The sequence below is a fragment of the Lepisma saccharinum genome, chromosome 13 (assembly GCF_977018435.1).
Source record: "Lepisma saccharinum chromosome 13, izLepSacc3.1, whole genome shotgun sequence".
Lineage (NCBI taxonomy): Eukaryota > Metazoa > Arthropoda > Insecta > Zygentoma > Lepismatidae > Lepisma > Lepisma saccharinum.
Genome location: NC_139241.1, coordinates 22284512 through 22306691, shown reverse-complemented (window position 1 = coordinate 22306691; position 22180 = coordinate 22284512). Strand labels below are relative to the sequence as shown.

Here is a 22180-nt window from a genome sequence, read left to right as displayed (position 1 = left end):
CATCCACATCTTCGCAAATAGCCAAAAGATGCAGAAAAGCAAAGTAAAATAAAGGTAATCCAAGCAAAACGAACCATATTGATTTGCTTGTGTGGGTAATACAGAATACCACTGGATCTCAATTCTTAAAAAAAAAATAATAGTACACCAAATATATACTTCACAGTATGCTATCCACTCCTCACATAACTTTACAATTAAAACTATCCCTTTGTTACAAAAGTATGAAAACACAACAGAATCCTTTTGGAAAACCAATATGAAATTTTGATGTAGATTCATTACTGCAATGATGAATGTGATACATAAGTTTTGTATCTTTCAGATTTACAATGGATCCATGCCCTTTTTCATGACATGTCCTAACCAGACCTAACACATGTCAAGGGAAGATTGTGTGACATCCCACCTTGACAGGCCTCTTAACTGTGAGAAACTGAAGAGAAGAATCAAAGAGACAGTTTGGCGTATTATTCAAAACAGCCTACTAAAAACAAATAGAAAACTTCAATATGAACTAGATATCCAGTAGGCAACCAAAAGAATCCATGTTGGAGTTTAGTTTCAAATTACATCATAAATAACCTTGAGTTGCTCTCTCCAATCTTTTTCATGCAATTTCTAGTTATATCCTTCAAAGATTTCTGGAACACACTCCCTTACTTACATCTAAAATAGGTCTATTGAGAGTATTTCATAGTAATACTGATATTATTCATTACCTGGTATCATCTTCTTCATCTTTTATTGAGTTCTTCAAATCCAATTCTGTCAGATTGATAGTCATTCTCTCATCTGTTTTAATATTTTGGACTTCATCACGTTGTTTCACAACTTCCTCCTTCTTCACATCTTCTCTTTTCATAAATGACATCTGGTATTCATCTCCTGTGTCACATTTGTTTTCCTTACATTCGACTGGATTTATAGTTTCCTTTGGAACTAATGACTGCTCTCCCATATTACCACTTCCACTGATATCAGGTTTTGAATCTGGTAATATCCATGGAGACACATTATCAAATCCATTTCCATAAATGTCATCCACTTCACTTACGTTGTACTTGTGTGTTGAAGTATTCCTGATGTTTATATCTTCTGCTTTAAAGGACATGCTGGAACTTGGTGATTGGGATATAGTGTGTTCCCCAATTTGAATTTCCAGTGATGTGATAACTTCCCCCTCAAATTTTGTTTCTCTGCTGTCAGATGACATATTTTCACTGAAATTATGGAAGATAAAAATATATTAAGTGGGCCCTATGGTGGAGTGTTTAGCAAACGACGCTACAATGTCAGGGGTCCAGGGTTTGAATTCATGTTTTGGCATGGGTGTTTGTGAAAGTCGATTTATCAATTTCATCATATATCACTCATCCCCACCAAGAGCACACATAAAATAATGAATTCTAAGGAAGGATACTGTTTTATACAAATATTACATTTCCTATGCATGACGTAGACACTGCTTGCTAAAGTACTTGCAAACCAGAACATTTGTTTATTTTATTTTTTGGTTTTCAGTGACAGTTACAGACATATCTGGGCATAACATTGATCTTCAATGGAATCAAAAAAGGTTGAAGTGTCCATCACTGTAGATCATTCATATTGTCAAATAAATCTTTGCACCTTGTACCAGCAAAGCATGGGTAAATTAACACTGCTATTGGTGTCAAGAAAAATAAATATAAATATTAGGGTTGAGACAATACTGATGTATCTGTCGGATTTTATTTACCAATACTGGCCAATATTTTTCTGGCATTTTGATCATTTGGCCAAGTTTCAAATGCAACAATTTTCAAGCATCAGTATCGCTATTGGATCAAAGTGGTATCGGATCAGCTCCAACAAACACACAAAACACACACATTTGCATAAATTCAGTGTCTATAAAAAATATATATCCATGTCATGCAATCTGTAACATATCATTTATCAAATATAATTTATTATCACCCTCATCCTGCAATAAACTGCAGACAAGGATCAATTTCACCATCACAAAAGTAGCTGTTTCAGTGCCAATAATGAGATAAAACTGATTTGTGATTTTCCACTCTAATTTGCTTGTTTCAAATATATATTTCATTACTCGCTAATTAAATAGTTCAAAAGATTTTGTGTGTTTGCATAGTGATTGAATTTGTTATTTAACTAATAATATTAATTAATAGATGACAGTGTGCAAGAAAGAGGTACAAACAGAAATAATAAGTTGGAAAAAGAACCTTGAGGAATTTTTACTATTCTGCTTGCTCGACTTGAAATTAGAGGGGTTTGAAACACTGAATACAGTTTTTTCTCCACCTGGATGAAATCGCCTTCACGTTTGTGCAGAAAGAAGAAAATTTGTGAGGATTTTATGAGACATTTTATTTTCAATACCTTGCATAATATCGAACACTTCTCAAAAAATAATATTTTTCATGAATTGTCAAGAAAATGTGCTTCAAACATAGGGAGTCTTCCTAACGTCATGTTTTTTATGGGCATAACGTCATCAAGTTAACGTAGAGCAGTTGGTTAAACTCTACTGTCCTTATTTTTCATCAAGCATGCAAGGTCACGGGTTTATATCCATTTTGCCTTGACTCATCTCACTCAACAGGTTGCTAGGTGCCGTGGCTTGCTGCAAGTTGATAGCTTCCCGGAGATGAGGAGGTCTTGCTCGAAGAAAAGATTTATTATCCAAAGGTCACGGGTTCAAATCTCACCCTCTCCTCTTTTGTTTTTGGTTTGCTGAACAGAGACTGTTGATATTAGAATATTTAAAAAATGAATCCAATGCATACTTGAGGGACGTCCATTCTGCACATTTTCCCCCTTAAAAGTTGCAGATTTCAAGAATTTAAGGTTAAACCTTCTTTTACTTATTGTTCAAATGTTGTGTTAACACACACATCATGATTAATTCACAAATCACATATATGTATTCAGGATGCAAAATGTAATTTTATTTAAGTTATGTATTGTTTATATTCTTCACTGACACTGAAAATATTGATTATTTCGATATACTAAAAAAAAAATACAGTTATGTTAAGTAGTGATGTAGTGCATTACTGTAACGAAAGAGGGAGTTCAATGAGTTCAAATTGCTAAGATTGGTAAATTTACGTCCGTTCCTTCGTAAAGACAGTCTAAAACTAATAGTAAATCGCCAATTAACATAAGTAAATGGTTATTGCGACAGAGAAACTACTAATAAGTATTTATATAATGAGTGACAAACAAAAAATTCAAAACCTCATAATAATCGTTAATTCGTCACTGCTTTTTATCTAAAATGTATTGTAAAACTCAATATGCTGACCAAGGCAGAAATTTATTTTATTATAAAACAAACTAAACGTAATGATTCAACCTTCTAGCAAGGTCTTCTTCAGACTGCACCAAGTACAAATGTAACAAGGTACAAAACAGGACGATACATACGAGGGTCACTATTTATATTTTGAGCCTTGGCAACACTGATTGAAGTTAGGCGCAATTTGACGTTTGCACGGAATCGTCTGGCATTATTGACCATAACGTACTTCAAATGTTTTATCAATATCTTCATTTGTGTTGTTTATGTTGCCTTGGAGATTGCGCGACAACAATAAAATGGAATTAACTCATGAACATTTTTGTGCGATGATTTTTTACGATTTTCGACTTGGATTATCAAGACAAGAGTGCATCGATCAACTTACTTCCACATTTGCCACTGTGAAACGCTGGTATAACGAATTTAATCATGGCCGCCATTCGCTCACCAACGAGATTCGCGAAGGTCGTCCAAAATCAGTTGTTGTTCAAGAAAACATTGATGCTGTGCAAAACCTAATACTGCAAGATCATCATGTGACATACTGTGAGATTGAGGCAACCATAGGCATTAGTTCCACCAGCATATATAAAATATTACATGATCATTTAGCTGTGAGAAAGCTATGTTCTCGTTGGATCCCACACAATTTGACAAAAAACTCAAAAAGACGCTCGCGTCCATTGGTGCAAACAAATGCTCAATAAATACAATAATGGTGCTTCAAAAGACGTATATAAGATTGTAACAGGTGACGAATCATGGATATATGCATATGAGCCGGAACGTAAACAGCAGTCGACTGTATGGGTGTTTCAAGATGAACGCAATCCAACAAAAGTTGTTCGCGCTCAAATCACATCGAAACAAATGGTCGCCTGTTTTTTCGGGAAAACTGGTCATGTGGCAACTGTGCCTTTAGAGGAACGTAGAACGGTCAACTCTGAATGGTACACAACAATTTGTTTGCCAGAGGTCTTCGGTCAAATATGGAAAACAAACAAACGCCATCGGATCATTCTTCATCAAGACAATGCCAGCTGTCACACATCTTGTCTAACAACCGACTTTATGAACATTCAAAAAATCGAATTGATGGGTCATCCGCCGTACAGTCCTGATTTGGCACCCAATGACTTCTTCTTGTTCCCGAATATCAAGAATAAATTGCGTGGACAACGATTTTCGTCGGCGGAAAACGCCGTTGATGCGTTCAAAAACCATATTATGGAGGTGTCTCAAGAAGATTGGAAAAACTGCTTTGACAAATGGTTCGAACGAATGCAAAAGTGTATTGACCATAAAGGAGAATACTTCGAAAAACAATAAAGCAGTTTTCAATGCCAAATTCCTGTTTTTTCATTGTTAGGCTCAAAATATAAATAGTGACCCTCCTATAAACAAACATTACTCCCCTCCAGACTATTAGAAAGTTGTTCTGGAACATTCTAGCAGGTGGCTTTCCCTTGTCAACTGTAATTTCACCTAAAAGGCTAAACATATTTTCTTCCATCTAGAATGTGGTTGAACTCTTTCTCTCACGCTCTTTTTCCTTCCTTCTTCTCTCCTCTTTCTCTCTTGTCCTTTCCACTCTCTGACACCTTCCATTATTTGTTTATCTTAAGTCCCCCATTCCAGTTCATTGTGTCTTCTTCACCTTTCTTCTCTATTTCCTTGGCCCCCTTCCATTTTCTCACCAGTCTTCTCTCTCTTTTTCCTTCATTTTTGTAACCTCACTTACATCACTTCTTTTGTGGCAGAATACCCCTGCTGCAAACTTCTTCTGATGCCAAGCGGTTTCAATTTCTTGTCCTCTCTTCCTTTTCATCAATATATCTAGGTAGCTTATCTTGTCTTCATCTTCTATTTCGAGTTCCAATAATAACCCTCTTTCTTCATCTTGTATTTCTTTGGCAAATATGTTGGGCTGCCTCTTCGTACCCTCCATATGCCAAAACAATCGTCCACATATCTGCATAAAGAATATGCAGGACAGAATCAAGAGAATATGCATGAAAGAATGTGAAAAAGAAGGCAAAAAAAATAGCCTATGGAAACAGCTGGAAAAGAATGGCTATAAGGAGGAGGATAGACTGGACATAAACAGAAAAAGGAAGAAAAGTGGCAAGGGAGAATTGGAAGAGAAAGAGGAAGAGAAAAAAGAGAGGAGGTTTGGAATAAGGAGTATGGAGAAGACCACAGAAAAGATATGCAAAGTGCTTAGGAAAGTGGGCATTAAAACTTACAGAAAGGGAAGGAGAGGCATCTTAAGAATAGCAAAGAATGGAAACAAGAAAAAGGAAAACAGAGAAGAGAAAGGCATTATCTACGAAGTGAAATGTAAAAAAATTGTCAGTGTGTGTACATAGGAGAACGAAAAAGAGGCTGTCAGACAGGTTGAAACAACATAGGGATGATGCACGACTTAAGAGAGAGAGTGAGAAATGTGATATTTAAACACACGAGAGAAACAGGATGTGACATAGAGTGGGATGAGGCTAAGCAGATAGGAAGGGAGAAGAGAAGACTGGTGAGAAAATGGAAGGAGGCCAAGGAAATAGAGAAGAAAGATGAAGAAGACACAATGATCTGGAATGGCGGACTGAAGATAAACAAATAATGGAAGGTGTTAGAAAGAGTGGAAAGGACAAGAGAGAAAGAGGAGAGAAGAAGGAAGGAAAAAGCATTAGATAAAGAGTCCAAACACATTCTAGATGGAAGAAAATATGTTTAGCCTTTTAGGTGAAAGTACAGTTGACAAAGGGAAAGCCACCTGCTAGAATGTTCCAAAAACAACTGTCTAATAGTCTGGAGGGGAGTATTGTTTGTGTGTGTGTGTGTGTGTGTGTATATACAGGGTGTTGCAAAATACCTGTTACAACGCTTGGGAGGTGATTCGACAAGCAAAAACAAGGAAAATATGCCATGTGAAAGAATGTCGAAATCGGCACCGTTTGCGAGTAACAGGCATGCGAAAATCGCCTCACACCATCTTTAAAGCACAATAAGTCAAGAAGGAAGAAAGATGTCAACGTCGGATTAAAATAATACAAAGAAAGTCGTACCTGACGAATACAATGTTGCAGCAATTGAGGCCCAGTGTAAATTGCGCAAGGGGACTCTCAAAGAAAGTGGGGAATCCCCTGATGGAAAATATAGGAAATTTACTACTATTTTGTATATAATGTTGAGATCGGAATGTAGGAAGTAAAAAATGATGACGTATGTCCACATGTCCCACGACTGCTGGGACACCGTCGCACACTTGGGAAATAGGAAATTCACCCGAAAATGATGCTATGCCATCAGATTACGCTGAGAGTGATTTCAGCTAATTGATACAGAAAGCCCCACTAGAGGTGCTGAGAGTGTAGGTCACCTGTTACGTATTAGCATTGCTGGATACTACGTAGAGAGTGTAGTCGACCGTTCTTCTTCCTGTCTGTTCTGTGTGTCGCAGCGTGGAGTTTAGTCTGGTGTTCGTATCACGAACGTTTTCTCAATAGGGAGTTACCAGCACATTCACTCTTTCAAAGACTTGATGCTGGACTGCGTGAAACAGGATCTCTACTACTCCGTAGGTGGGATTGTGGAAGACCCCTCACTGTGCGGACTGTGCAATTGGAAGAGGACGTGTTGGACGCGATACGAGACCACCCTGGCACCAGAACACGTGTCATGTCTCATACGCGACAAACTCACCATAGCAATGTGTTCCGCGTTCTTCAGGAGGAGGGATTGCCCCCATGCAAATTGCATAAGGTGCACTACATACTGCCCAATGACTTTCCCCTATGCATGAATTTCTGCCAATGGTACGTGCAAAGAACTCTTGCCATTCCAGATTCCCAACAATAGTTTTGTGTACCGATGAGGCAATGTTCACCAGGGACGGCATGTTCAATAGCCACAACAGCCACGTCTGGGATATGGAGAATCCACATGGAATCATTGTGCACCATCATCAACATAGGTTCGCAGTGAATGTGTGGTGTGGCGTAGTATATGACCACTTGATAGGCCCGTACATTTTGCCCTCTATTTTGTGTGGTGGAAATTATCGGGTGTTTCTACATGACGTACGAACTTTTGGAAAATGTGCTACTGTGAGGTAGACAACGTATCTGGTTTCAACACGACGGCTCCCCCGCGCACTTCGACCGGGGAGCTAGTGTCTTACTCAACTATATCTTTGGCGATAGTTAGATTGGTAGGGGTGGAACTTTACCATGGCCACTACATTCCCCCGACCTCACACCTCTGGATTTACTTGTGTGGGGAGAAATGAAAAGGCTCGTGTATTAATCCCCTGTGGAAAGTGCTGAGGACCTCGTTGCTCGTGTTAGTGCCGCTGCTGGGACAATTGGTGACATGTCTGAGGTATTTGCGCGTACCAGACAATCAGTGCTTCACCGATGCCATCCTTGTGTTGAAGTCAATGGCGGACATTTTCAACAACCTCTCTGTGTATACCGGTGTTTGTGAGTCCCTATCAGCACAGCATAGTGTCCTTTAGTGAAAGGTGCAAGTGAAGATGCTGAAGATCGCTATATTTCATACCATTGATCTGAATGTGCGGAGGTTGTGCGCTTCTCAATGGAATCCCTTCAAGATGTGCTGTGCCTGGAAATGTTACATGCCCTTGTGTGCGTTTTCTCGCCATTCTCCGTCTTCATTCCTTCGAGGAGTACCCACTTTCTTTGGGGAGCTCTCTTGTAGTATGTACAGACTGATGCCATTGTTTAACTTTTGTTTTTCGTACTGCAAAGTAGTGTGTCAACATTAAGGGATTGAAAACATTTTTTTATGGTTTTCCCGTATTTTTTTCCATTTGGGATGGTGTCCCAGCAGTAGTGGGATATGTGACAAATTGGTTTATTTTCTTCTTCGTACCGCAATGTGAACCGTGTACAACAGGAGATTTGCAGTAATTTTCCTATTTCCCGGGTGTGGGAAGGTGTCACAGCAGTAGTGGGACATGTGGACATACGTCATCATTTTTTACTTCCTACATTCCGATCTCAACATTATATACAAAATAGTAGTCAATTTCCTGTATTTTCCATCAGGGGATTCCCCACTTTCTTTGAGAGTCCCCTTGCGCAATTTACACTGGGCCTCAATTGCTGCACCATTGTATTCGTCATGTACGACTTTCTTTGTATTATTTTAATCCGACATTGATATCTTTCTTCCTTCTTGAGTTATTGTGCTTTAAATATGGCGTGAGGTGATTTTCGCACGCCTGTCACTCGCAAACGGTGCCGATTTCGACATTTTTTCACATGACATTTTTTCCTTGTTTTTACTTGTCGAATCACCTCCCAAGCGTTGTAACAGGTATTTTGCAACACCCTGTATATATATAGGGTGTCGCAAAACTATTTCAACAACGCTTGGGTGCTGGAAGATATAATAAAACAAGTAACTTTTCCCTATAAAGTTTACCTCAAAAGCCCTTAGTTTCTGCGCTATAAGCGCTTAAAATCTATGCTGTACGTATGCAACCCAACACATCAAATGCTTGCTCTGACATAACTACCAGGGGCGTGTGGCAGGGTTGCCACTAGCTTTCCTCGTTAAGAGAGACGACTTGAAAACAACAACTTGAGAGTCTTGCCTGAGCAAAATCCAAAACATTAATGATACTTGCGATGTTGTAAGAAGCATTGACAGTATTTATAAACTGACCAAGACAAATAATGGGCAGACTGAAATTCAAGATTACTTACTCATTGTAAAATATCTCCATAATGGATTGATTGACTTGGTTTATTTTAATTCGTTTTTCTGCCACCTTTGGCTAATCGCGAAGATGAGGATGATATGATGAAATAACAAATGACACCAATGTCTAGACCAGGATTTAAACCGGAGATACCTGGCGCCGTAGCGAGCTGTGCTAACCACATCGCCACGGAGTGTTTCATTTATCATGCGATATCAACAATTGCAAGGGACACGTGAGAAATGGGAAATCCACGAACGAACAAATGTAAACATGATGTGTTTGCAGCCTCATCTCGAACACGCAGACTGTAATGTTATTACAATTTATTTATTAGAAAATTATTCCTATCTGAGTTATTGCTAATTGTGTTCGTCTCATAAGGAAATAATTGCAATGCTCTTTTAATTTAATGATTGATTGATTTGCTTTATTTTACTTCGCTTCTTGTGCCACTTTTGGTTAATTTGCAAAGATGGGGATGAGTGATGATATGATAAATTTGAGGAATGGACACTCACAAACATCCATGCCCAGGCCAGGATTAGAACCTGGGACCCTTGGCGTCGTAGCGTGATGTGCTAACCACTCTGGTCCGGGGGGCAGCTTTGCGGGTTCGAAACGAGACAGCAAACACATAATGTTTACATTTGTTCGTTCATGGATTTCCCATATCTCATGTGCCCCTTGCAATTGTTGATATTGCATGATACACGAAACACTCCGTGGTGATGTGGTTAGCACAGCTCGCTATGGTACCAGGTATCTCGGGTTTAAATCCTGGTCTAGACATTGGTGTCATTTGTTATTTCATCATATCATCCTCATCTTCGCGATTAGCCAAAGGTGGCAGAAAAACGAATTAAAATAAACCAAATCAATCAATCCATTATGGAGATATTTTAGAATGAGCAATCTTGAATTTCAGTCTGCCCATTATTTGTCTAGGTCAGTTTATAAATACTGTCAATGCTTCTTACAACATCGCAAGTATCATTAATGTTTTAGATTTTGCTCAGGCAAGACTCTGAAGTTGTTGTTTTCAAGTCGTCTCTCTTAAGGAGGAAAGCTAGTGGCAAACCTGCCACGCACCCCTGGTAGTTATGTCAGATCAAGCATTTGCTGTGTTGGGTTGCATACATACAGGATAGATTTTAAGCGCTTATAGCACAGAAACTAAGCGCTTTCGAGGTAAACTTTATAGGGAAAAGTTGCTTGTTTTTATGATATCTATCAGCACCCAAGCATTGTTGAAAGTGTTTTGCGACACCCTGTATATATATCATCCTGTTTTGTACCTTGTTACATTTGTACTTGGTGCAGAGTTGAAGGTTGAAACATTACATTTAGTTTATGTTTTATAATAAAATAAATTTCTGCCTTGGTCAGCATATTGAGTTTTTCATATCATGGAAACAAGGCTTAATGGGGTCAAAATGTGTGTCTTATTTCAGCAGAAAGTATGAGTATCAGATCTAACAAACTTTCCCCCCTAACTTTGCAATATTCAAAACCACCATTACAGACTTAGCTTTACGTAACTTGATTCTGCGCATTCCACGTGGCATGTGACTTCCTCCTATCATCTAAATAACTTCCTCTTACTATTTCCTTTCACCTCGTGGATTGGATTGATTTGGTGTTTTAAGTCCACTTTATGCACAGTAAGGCTAATTGAGACTGGGCCTACAGTTTAAAGTGGAATCCGAACCACTATGTGCCTCCACCGGGTATCGAATCTGGGACCACTTCATCTCAAAGCAATGACGCTACCACTGCGCCATCGGAGAGGTCTCCATTCACCTCGTGAAATACAGAGAGCAATGTTAATTTCTTAGCACGATGGATAAACTTTACACCCAACGATATATTCCTGAAAAAAACCCTGCCTAGGTTGAGAATCGACCCTACAACCTCCCTTGTAAGAATCAAGCACCCTACCTCTTCTCCATGTAGCTCACGTTAAAATTTGCTACCTGTTTGAAAAAGCCAATTCAAACTTAATGTCATGTTTAAAACTTCCTCATGGCAACGAATTCAGAAAAAATCGAGAAACGCTGAAAGGAAAAAAATGATGAACATTTCTATTGGGGTTTGTCATATTTTGTAAATTGTGTGTAAATTCCATCTTTTGAATAAGCAATTGTTTAGTTATGAAGTATTTTGTTGTTTGTTTAAAGTAGGAACAGGAGAGCGAAAAAGAGTCATTTGAACTAGACCCCAGTTACCAACAAACATTGGCTTTTTTCCAAAAACTGTAGGAAAAGAGAGAGGAAAAGGATATTCAACATATGGAATATAAAATATTTGTGAAATTAAAACAATGGGATACCTTGCAAGTGCATCTTAAGGAACTTCAAACTATGAAAAACATATTTTCGTGGTGGAAAATTGCAAGTCACTTTCAAAATATGAACCTGTTTTTTTTTCTGTATTATAAAGTGGAGATATGGGACGATACGATCCCTCAGCAAGAAAAAATTAAATAAACCGCCTCCTTCCCTCAAACATTTACAATGGTTATAATTAGTAATAAGGGTCCGGAAGTTGATGAAAAATCAACTTTTTTCTGATCTTTAAAAACAATGCAAAACCTGATAGCATGTCAGTTTCCCTTCAGTTAGAGCCTGAGAACACTTTCTATTTAACATTTCTTTTTTTTTTAATACTTCAGCCTTTTTTGGCTTTTAGTTCATTTGTCAGTATTTTTAACAGTTTTTGTTGCATTTTTTTTTATTTTACAGGTTTATCTTTCTCCTCCCCTGTTTTTTCATACATTTCAAATGCATTTACTAGTAAAAGTTACATATTTAAAGTTCTTGACATGGTCCTTTTAGCAAATTCACCATGAATCAAAAATACAGTCAATGGAAAAACATAATATTATTCATAACTGAAATGTTTGGCAGTGGATTAAAATACTTTGTGTGAAGCCTACTTTGAGGTTCTTTTGCTGGACACTATTATCTTCAATCTGTGGTTTTAAAGTAAAATTAGTCACAATATTAAATGAAATTATACTCTGGTATACGAGAAGCAGAACTGTATTTTTGGATGCTGGCCGACTTCAATATCGTAGAAGGCTGACTCTGAAAGGAGATGAATTGGTTGATTTGGTATTTTAAGTTCACTTTATGCACAGTAAGGCTAATCGGTTGATTGATTGATTGATTTGGTGTTTTAAATCCATTTTATGCACAGTAAGGCTTATCGGGACTGGACCTACAGTTTGAAGTAGGATCCAAACCAGTATGTGCCTCCATCAGAAAGGAGATGATTTAAAAAGAAAAACCTTGAGGTATACTTTATGTAACATTAAAGTAAACAAACAAAACTACATTATCACTTAGTTGCTCTCTTCCCCTTTGCTGAAGTGGTTTCAACTACTAAATAACTGGCTTCATCGACTTACTCTCTTGTAATTTATGAAAAAATCAAGCTTTCATTTTTACAGGGAAAATTATTTTATAATATTTTTTTACCTTTTTTAGGTCATTTTATAGGTTATCTTTTGATTTTTTTAGGTCACCAACTTCCGAGCCTTAGTCATCATGTTTAATTCTACAAGCATTTCTCAGCTATTCTAAAAACTCCAGCAAACACCTAAAAATTTCCACTTCACACTGTCACACTGCACTACACCACAATAGAAATGTGTATATCTTTATCCATCGAACCGAGTGCCTAAAATAATGTGAACTGTGTGGTGTAGGGGGATCGTGTTTGCTTGAGGAATGAAAGGTCATGGGTTCAATCCTACTTCTTTGCAAAATATTTTTCGGAAAGTAAACGGCTTTGGACAACAATGCTTATCTATGTTCCTTGGATATTTCAGTTTATATTTATGCAATTTACATCCAGCATTTCTGGATGCAGAAACATGTGATATAAAGTCAGAGGTGGGTAGTTTCAAACGTTGAATATACAGTAGCATAATATCTGTGGTTGTACCATTGACGTATATTTTAGGTCTGCAGTGAAGAGCACAAAGAACATAATATTTGTGTGTATGTGCGTGTGTGTGTGTGTTGTTGTTGTTGTTTTAAGTCTACTTTATGCTAATCAGGACTGGACCTACAGTTAAAACAGGAATCCGAACCACTGTGCAATGAACCTCCACGGGATATAAAATCTGGGACACATTGATTACAACATCCTGTTTAAAAACATATATTTATGACATATAAATATTTAATGTGTGTTAACATAACTTTTGGAACTTTTGGCAGCTGAATGAATAGAGAGGTCTTGCAAAAATACTGCCAATCACTGAAAAATCAAGAAGTTGAGTAGAAACATTCCCGAGGTATGCATCGCATAAATATTTACAGTGATTTAATATAATGTTATATTACATTATTACAACACTTCGTACTCGGTAAATAACAATACAAAAAATAATCAGGAGTGGGTGAGATTTGAACATACAATGTTTCGTTCTTGACGAAAAAGTATAACGAGACGACCGTCTAACCAATTGCTCCAGGAGATTACGAACGTGAAACTCCGCAAAAGAAGTTGATCTCAGTTGAAAGAACATTTTGCCACAGTTCTGAACGATTTTTCGCTACAGATCAGGGAAGAGACGCACTTTGTAGAATCGTCCGGTATGGTGCAATTTTCTTTATTGTAATTTTGCCTAAAATCGAGAGAAATTTGCTTGATTGCATTCAAATGTGATGTCAATTCTCTCCAGGTGGTGGAGAACCAGATCAGTGTTTCCAACTGCACATAAATTCCCCTATTTTCAATTTCAAAACAAATACTCTTAAAAAAAATATCAATATTCGTATTTCCAAGTTACGAGTTTCATTTAATTCCATATTATATTACTGGTTTAGGGTTTCTAACTTCATGCAATGTGAAACAATTAAAGAAATTCGCAAGAATGTTTTAATTTAGAAGCAAAAACTGTTGCTAAGTTGGATACTATTTGTTGGCTCTGAAGCGATATGTTGCCAAATTTATGAATTCAGGACTTTGAATTTTATCAGGGCGGTCAATTAAGATGTTGCGAAGAGTACAAACATCCACCACAAGTATTCCACGGTAATCATATGCATCATTTTGCCAACAGTTTCCTTTAAAATATTGTAAAATATTGAACAGAATATTAAAATACGTGTTAAGTACGTGATAACAAAATCCAGCTTTTCATGCAAAACTGGTGGGAAACTAAAAATAAATTTGTATTTTCCAGGATAATTAGACTCCATGAAAGTGTTGTGCAGTATTTTTTCACACCACATTTAAGACAAAAATACCAGAAAGGTATCGGCTGCTATCAATAAATAGACATCAAACAATACTTACCAATTCTGATACTGCTGGTATAGAGGTACACCCATACATTTGAAGCAGTATTGGCTCATAAATTTTTTTACACCCAGGGGACAGGAAAACATCTGGTCTTATGACATATCAAACACTTCATCACATCATATACTTACAGAAGTGGTGTCACAAACAGTGTTAAGTTACAGACTTAGTTATCCGTTTTGCTATGGCTTACGAATAAGCAAGAGCAAGTACAGATTTCTGTTTATGTATAAAAAATATGAAAACAGTAACACTTCATTAACTTTCCATTTTCAACAGCCTGTAGGTGACCATTACAATCACTCTTACCAACAAAGAATGATATAAAATGTAAAAAGAAAAAAACATTGGTAATAGATTTTATATACTTTCATCAATTTTTCTGTTCTGCATTGTATCCTTGCCTAAGTGTTTCATTGTTAGTATGATGATAATATGACATTGAGAGATTCAGTAACTCCAAATTGAATACACATTTATACAAGTGAGACTTCTCAAATTTAACTCAGAAACAAACAAGCCTTATGTTGTAAAATAGTAGTTCATTATTAATCAAAATTCAATCATCCAGATGACTTACTAAGTGTCTTGTTCAGTGTTGAATTCAGCCACTTCCCCAGGGGCGGATATCAAACATTAAGGGGAGAGGAGGAATTATCATAGACATCAAACAATAATAGTAATAACAACAACACAGATATTTTAAAATTTATGTCTAATTCGTAAGTTAAAATAAATTAAGTGGATATTTTGATAACATTGTATAAGCACTTCACAACCATTCTGCAGCAAACTGTTGATAGACTAATCATTAAATTAACTACAAGAAGCTGAAATTCATTACAACAATAGAATGTATATTACAGTAAGCCTGCTACTCCACAAAAGTCCATTGTTGTTTTTTAATAAAATAGAATATAATTATGAAAAGATTCTCTCGGGATATTGACCAGGTGTGTTGTGCAGAAGATTCAAAGCTTTCAGTCCTTATACCGGAAACAGACTCACACGGATCTATATCTCAATGACAACAGTTATCACTATCATCTCAACGAGCACCAGTACTCTCCACTCTATTACACTAGGCCATCTCCATCAGTGATGCGGAGCATCTATTAAAATAAATACAGCATCTTTGCACAGCTTTCAGACAGAACAGGTACTCAGAACACAACATTAAAACTAGTACTGCCCAAGAAAACCTGCACATCAAGAACTCTGGACTCCTCAGAGAATCCGGATACATCAGGGAATTCGGACACATCAGGGAATCTGGACACATCAGGGGACATGAACACACCAGGGAATCCGGACACATCAGGGGACATGAACACACCAGGGAACCCAGACAAAGCTGACCAGAAGATAGCCATCCTTCCATACATCAGAAATCTCTCCAGAATTATAAGCCAAATTCTCAAGAAACATAACAAAAAAACATTCACAAACCAACCTCAAAGATCAGAAGCCTTCTACACAACCCCAAGGATGACTTAGGTGTCAAAACACCAGGAGTTGACTGTATTATCAGCAAATGGGGTAAAACATATATTGGGCAGATGGATACTGGGACTTCATCATCAAGGAAGAAATTGCCATTCATGAAGAAAAAGAGAACCGTAATCACGACACAGGGTTCGAACTGGATCTAGCCTGGGTGGCAATAGTTAACCAGAAGGGCGGACACAGTACCTGATTGGTCCACCATCCTCAACAGGATATCTGCTCCATGAATATATATACACACACCAGGATGACGTTCAGGACTGCACTTCCACCCTGAAGATGAATGTGTCGTTAGCTCTCAAAAGCTTGGAATCTTTTCCACAACTCACCTGGTCAATATCACAAGAGAATCTTTTCATCATTGGTCACCAGAAAAGCTTCAAGACTTACTTCAGAATATTATTAGTTAGCAGTTATCATTAAATGAATAATAATTTACATTCCTTCTTTATTTTAACATTAATTTTAAAGAATTGCTTATTATTATTATCTGGGGGGGTGAACTTTTCTATTTCTCCAGGATATTACCCCCCCCCCCCCGCCACCATTGAATTGATCACTAAACCTGATTTTGATGCAAGGAACAAAGAAAATGATAATCCCTGTAATACACATAAACCTAGTGTACAAACATTGTATATCTTATGGGCAGATAGCACCTAAAAGATGGTATCCACAAGCAAAGCAAAACAAAACTTAATAAAAAAACTTACTTTCCAGTACTCTCCACGTTGTTAAAATTATTTCTGTTCGGTAACAAGTTCCCTAAATTACTTTAAAAAGTACAAAATAATGAAGATTACTAATTAACTATCTATTTACAGTGATCAGAATGTAAACAAAAAAGGGAACAGATTAAAGATGCATATATAATAAATTGCATTGTAAAATTTCAATTACATTTTGCATCTGAACAACTTACCTTGCATTCAAATTAACAGTTTGATTTTCACTCCATTCAGGCAATTTACATAGCTCTGCCATTAGCTCCTTTTTCAAACTGGTAAGTGTATCTAATATCTCCACATCTGTCAGTTTGTGGTAATCATCCATTTTTGTCATGAATATTTTCAGTTATATCTTCAATGTGTACAAATATCCATCAAGTCAAAATAAATCACTCCACAGGATTAATTTATTCATTACATCAAAGGTATCCATGTACCATTAATTCTGGAATTAAATATGTAGTTAAGAATTTATTATACAATAAACAAATACAAGCTACATTATTTTTTTTTCAGAAATATTCTGTAAAACGTTCATATAAATCAATGAAAATAACTGAGTAAGCCTTCTCTCCTTAGTCTGAGGTACAGTAGAAGAATTTTAAATCCTACATTCATATACAATTCCAATTTAAACAAGATAAATTAGTAATTTAACCCCCATCAAAATCAGCATAATCTATCTTGAGATACCATATCAACAGGAGGGATTGCGGTGGAGAACGGAAATTTCTGCTTTCAAATAACTGTGAGGGTGTCACTGGTGATGATCCAAGTCACATGGTCCTTCATGACTGATATGTAACACTAGACACAATCCAATCCAGGCTCCCCGATGGCGGAGTGGTAGTGTCGCCACCTTGTAATCAAGGGACCCCAGGTTTGATACCCATTGGAGGCACATAGTGGTTCAGATTGCACATGAAACTGTAGGTGCAGTCTTGATTAGCCTTACTGTGCATAAAGTGGACTTAAAAAAACAAAATCAATCATCCAATCCAGAGATCATGAAGCCCCAACTGTGAAGTTTGCAGGATATAAATTAAAAGGATATTTCACATGCACTGAACTTTATGTCTGCACATTCTGGCAAAGAGCATGTGCATTGTAACTATTGCAAGTGGCAGTGTTAAGATGATCCATTTAAAAGGTTTGGGCGAACCCACTGAGGACACCTTTGATGGACCGATACAGTGCCACATCATGAGTCAGCCGAGGAACCACGAAGGAAACCAAGTACAGTGGTGACACTTGGATTTTGTCTATATCAGTGTTTAGTTATTTTGCCGGCTCATGCATGATCATCCTCCCTCTCTTGTGCGGATTCTATTAAATATTGGTACAGGGCAATGAGTATAATTTATTCCATTCCCATACACACATCGTCTCACAGCCAAGCAGTTTAAGCTGGCGAACAGACTAAATGTAACATGGTGGAGATGCGAGGAAGCAATTAGACAATGAACTTAAAATTTCCAACACAAAACAGCTTGGTGAAGTCAGTGTTACCCCGTGTACAATATACCAGCTAATTATATTTTTCATTCTGTCAATCCAAACAACCAAGATCTTGAAATTTTGCGAAAATCCTGTCAACTGCCTAAATTTACTCTTAACTTTAGGATAAAGATCAATTGCTTTCCCACGCCAAGCCACAGGCGTTTTCAGCTTTAATTCAGCAGCCGCAGCCAAAATAGCCCTTTCATGTGCAAAGCAATTCTCAGAAGAACATTCTAATGAAATAGACAGTGTCATGTCATGTTTAGCACTCATTGAAATTCTGACAAGGACATATTTGAAGGTGAATTCAAACATCTGTTCTTGCGGTCGGAATGTAAAGATGAAATGTGAGGACGACGTGTGAGAAAGAAGAAACCTAAACAAAAACATAATCGTGTTACTTTAGTTACTAGTGCACAGGAAGGTAACGCTGTAATTTCAGATAAATTTGAGAAAATTATCCTTCCTCTACTAAAAATGAACAACCAAAATTTTCAATAACAAACGAAACCAACTTTCACTTCAAATTGGCTGATCAACCTTTTATGCACACGGCACTTCTGTATGAAGGGTCAGAAAACCTCAACATTTTGGGAAATGACTTTCTAACAGCACATAAAGTCCTCATAGTCACAAATAGACGAACCTTGCAAATTACTCGCTTTGACTTTTGGAAATTGCAAAAAGAAAAGAATGCTCAGCAACAAGTACACAAATTATACAAAATCGACATGAAACATCAATAAGAGTGTATTCAACCTACATACACAACATAGGAGAAAGTAAAACTAAACTCTAGAGAACAAGCGGTGGTAAAAGTACATCTAATAAATTGCACAACCAGTGACAGTAGTCACATATAAAACCCCATTCCCAGATTTTCATCCCCTAAAGGAAATTGGATCCCTACCTCCCTCATGCATAAACACGAACTACATGTCGTCCTTACAATTTTTTTCCAATTATCCAGTTACCATTCCTACATTTATGATGATAGGAAAAGCCGATGTTGTGTTTGACATAATTGGCGAGCATGAAACGGGAGAGACAAAAGGTCCTGCCGAGGCAAGGATGGAACCAATCTGGAACCCAATAAAGGGAAATAACAGTGATGATAGAAAGCTACATCAACTTTTTTTAAGGCAAATTCTGAAGAACTCGAAAAGCGTATTCCTGAATCTCTCGGAAAAACTTCGACAAAACAAAGATCAACATCAACCCAAACGTCTACGAAGAAGACCAAGATAAACTACTAGAACTGATGCACGAGTTTGCCGATGTTTTTATTTCGAAAGAGGGTGACATACGAAGTTGCACCTGGTATGAACTGGATATCGATACAGGAGATTAGCCTCCATTGTACACTCGACCCCACAGGATACCACCTCATACACTTCCAATTATGCAAGAAGAAATCAAGAAACTGCTATAACAGGGAGTCGTTTCTCCTATTTTAGCACCACGCTTGAACTCTCCTACCCTGCTTGTAAATAAACCAAATAACACGTACCGTGTCTGCTTCGACGTGCGCTAGACGAACACCATCGCCAAAAAAATAAGTTTTCTGGCATCTCATAAACATCATAGAGAGCGGCAGGTTTCAAATAATATTCATCCATGAACATTCTCCCTGCTTATTTTCAGATACCCCTCACACCAAGTAGTCGTGAGAAAGTGAGTTTTCAAGTGACGCATGTGGGAATGTACACTTTTAATTATGCACCAGAGTGATTGTCACGTCCGGAACAGCGTTAGCGATAGTGCTGAATTTAGACCTCTACGTTGTTGTCAACCGCCATTTGTTCTTTCACGCACATGATGTCCTGGCAGTCTCAGACAACGTACCCACTTCCTTGAAGATATTGCATCACACTTTTGAAAGACTTAGGCTTGCTGGATTAAAATTGGCTCCTAAAAGGCAAATCCCATTACCGTGATATTGTCTATCTTAGACCCCATTTATCTGAAAAAGGGCTGCGCTATTTCACCTAAGATGCTAGAAACTGTTAAGTCATACCAGACACCTACAAACAAGATGATTTTACGCCAGTTTTGGGCATGGCAAATTTTCCCGTCATTATTCTCCACATTTTTCCCAACACGCATCAGTTCTTACACAACTGTTGAAGGAGGAGTGAAAATTACGAAGGACAGAAGCACAAAACGATGCATTCAATGCTTCAAAACATTCACTAATCACGAACCCAGTATTAACCAGATATGATCCCTCCCAACCTATTCACATATACATACACAGACAGTAGCAAAACAGCTCTAGGGACTGTCATCGCACACGTCAAGCCGATTGCATATGCAAGCAGGATACTAAATGATAAGGAAAGGGAACAAGACAAACATGTTAAGAACTCTCTGGCATAATTTTTGCTTTAAAAGCATTTCGAAACTACACCCTTTTCAAGAGATTTATATTACACACAGATTCCAAATATATTCAAAATTTACGACAATCAACTACCCTAAAAGGCCATCTTGGGCGTTTTTCACATATTCTGTCAGACTACGATTTCATTATTGAACATCTAAAGGGAACCGACAACAGTGACTCGGACGCCATTAGCCGTAACACGATGGATCCAAGATGAAACTTTTTCTGCTCTCCTAGAATATGAAATTGTGTGTGTTCTGAGAACATCAATTTGACCTTGCCAATGAACAACAAGCTGATCATTTTCTCAAAAATATTTACCTACATTTAATTGGAAGTAAAGAAGCTGACTGTAAATATGACAGAACCAGCCAGCAGCAATTCCATCTCCTAGAAGACATTATTTACAGAAGGACTCTAAGTTCAGACAAACAGGAAAGGCTATTCACGTGCATCCCAAATTCATTATGAGATATATGGTTCAAAGAAGTGCACTCTTCTCCACACACTCTCAACTATTTTGGAAACTATAAAACATATGCCTATGCGAAGGAATGTTATTATTTTCCTTCTCAGAAATCCAAATAATGTGAAAAGTGTGCACGACTTAAGCAGTCCCGCCAACCAAAGTACTTTGAACTACAAACAAGGACTTCTCTGACACCTCTCCAAATTATCGCCTTGGATCAATGTGGTCCATACGTCACATCAGGGCCAGAAGGACATCACTATGTGATCACGTGCACTGAGGCAGCCACGCATTACATAGTAGCCGCACCGACACATTCTCTCACTACTGAAGTTTTAGAGGATATTCTGTACACGAAAATCATATTGCCATTTGGCTTTCCAAGAAAATTCATTGTCGACCAACTTCCAGGTCAAACTTCAGATTTATTCAAATAATTGGCCAACAAATTCCAAATTGAAGTAAGCTTTGTCAGCCCAGGATTTCATCAGAGGCTTGGCTTAGTTGAAAAAACGGAAAAAACGCTGGAAGGAAAGTTCAAATTCTACGTCAGTGCCAAACACAGTAATTGGTCCAATTTCTTACCAAGAGCAGTCTCAGCTATCAACAACATGCTGCATTCATCTGCACAGTACTCACCTACCTATTTGCTGATGGGTTATCATTCCCGCACCTTACTGGATGTGATTTTTCAAACCCCACCACAGCATGTGAGCAATTATGAATGGCTGGAACATATGAAGCTTTCACGCCTTTTGGCACAAGATAATATCCTCAAACGCCACAGAATGAACAAGGCACGGCTTCATCCTCATTATTCTCAAGCATCATTTAAACCTGGAGATCAAATACTTTTGTGGAAAGATCAATGCTACTTTTATGGAAAGAGCAACTCTTCTCAAAGACGTCCAAAGCTATTTTAGGCAAGTACAAATGCCCCTTCATAGTAATCGAGCAACTTGACAAAAACCATTACAGAATTGAAGGGATCATGCAAGGAAAACAGTTTGAACAAAAGATAGCGTCGGTCAGGATGAAACTTTACACACCACAAACGGTAACTCTCAATCAACCAAATACAGAGGAAGATAACGTGAACGCCTTAAATTTAAATTCAGAAATACAAGCGGATATCGTCCTTATTCTTGAGGGGTTTTATTTGGAATAATTCACAACTAGTGAACCTTATACATTAGAAGTTGACAACACTGGGAGAAACATTGAAACA

At 37.6% G+C, this 22180-nt stretch overlaps 1 protein-coding gene across 1 annotated transcript in view; it reads right to left on the bottom strand.

The window, feature by feature from the left end:
* LOC145996895 (uncharacterized) overlaps positions 1–22180 on the bottom strand; it is a 53884-nt gene that overhangs the window by 8998 nt on the left and 22706 nt on the right. The window contains exons 2-3 of the mRNA XM_083133455.1: positions 16792–17042; positions 723–1223 (exon numbers count right to left, since the gene is read on the bottom strand). Coding sequence (XP_082989581.1) covers positions 723–1223; positions 16792–16931 — 641 coding nt within the window. The 5' untranslated portion in view covers positions 16932–17042. The remainder of the gene's footprint in view (positions 1–722; positions 1224–16791; positions 17043–22180) is intronic.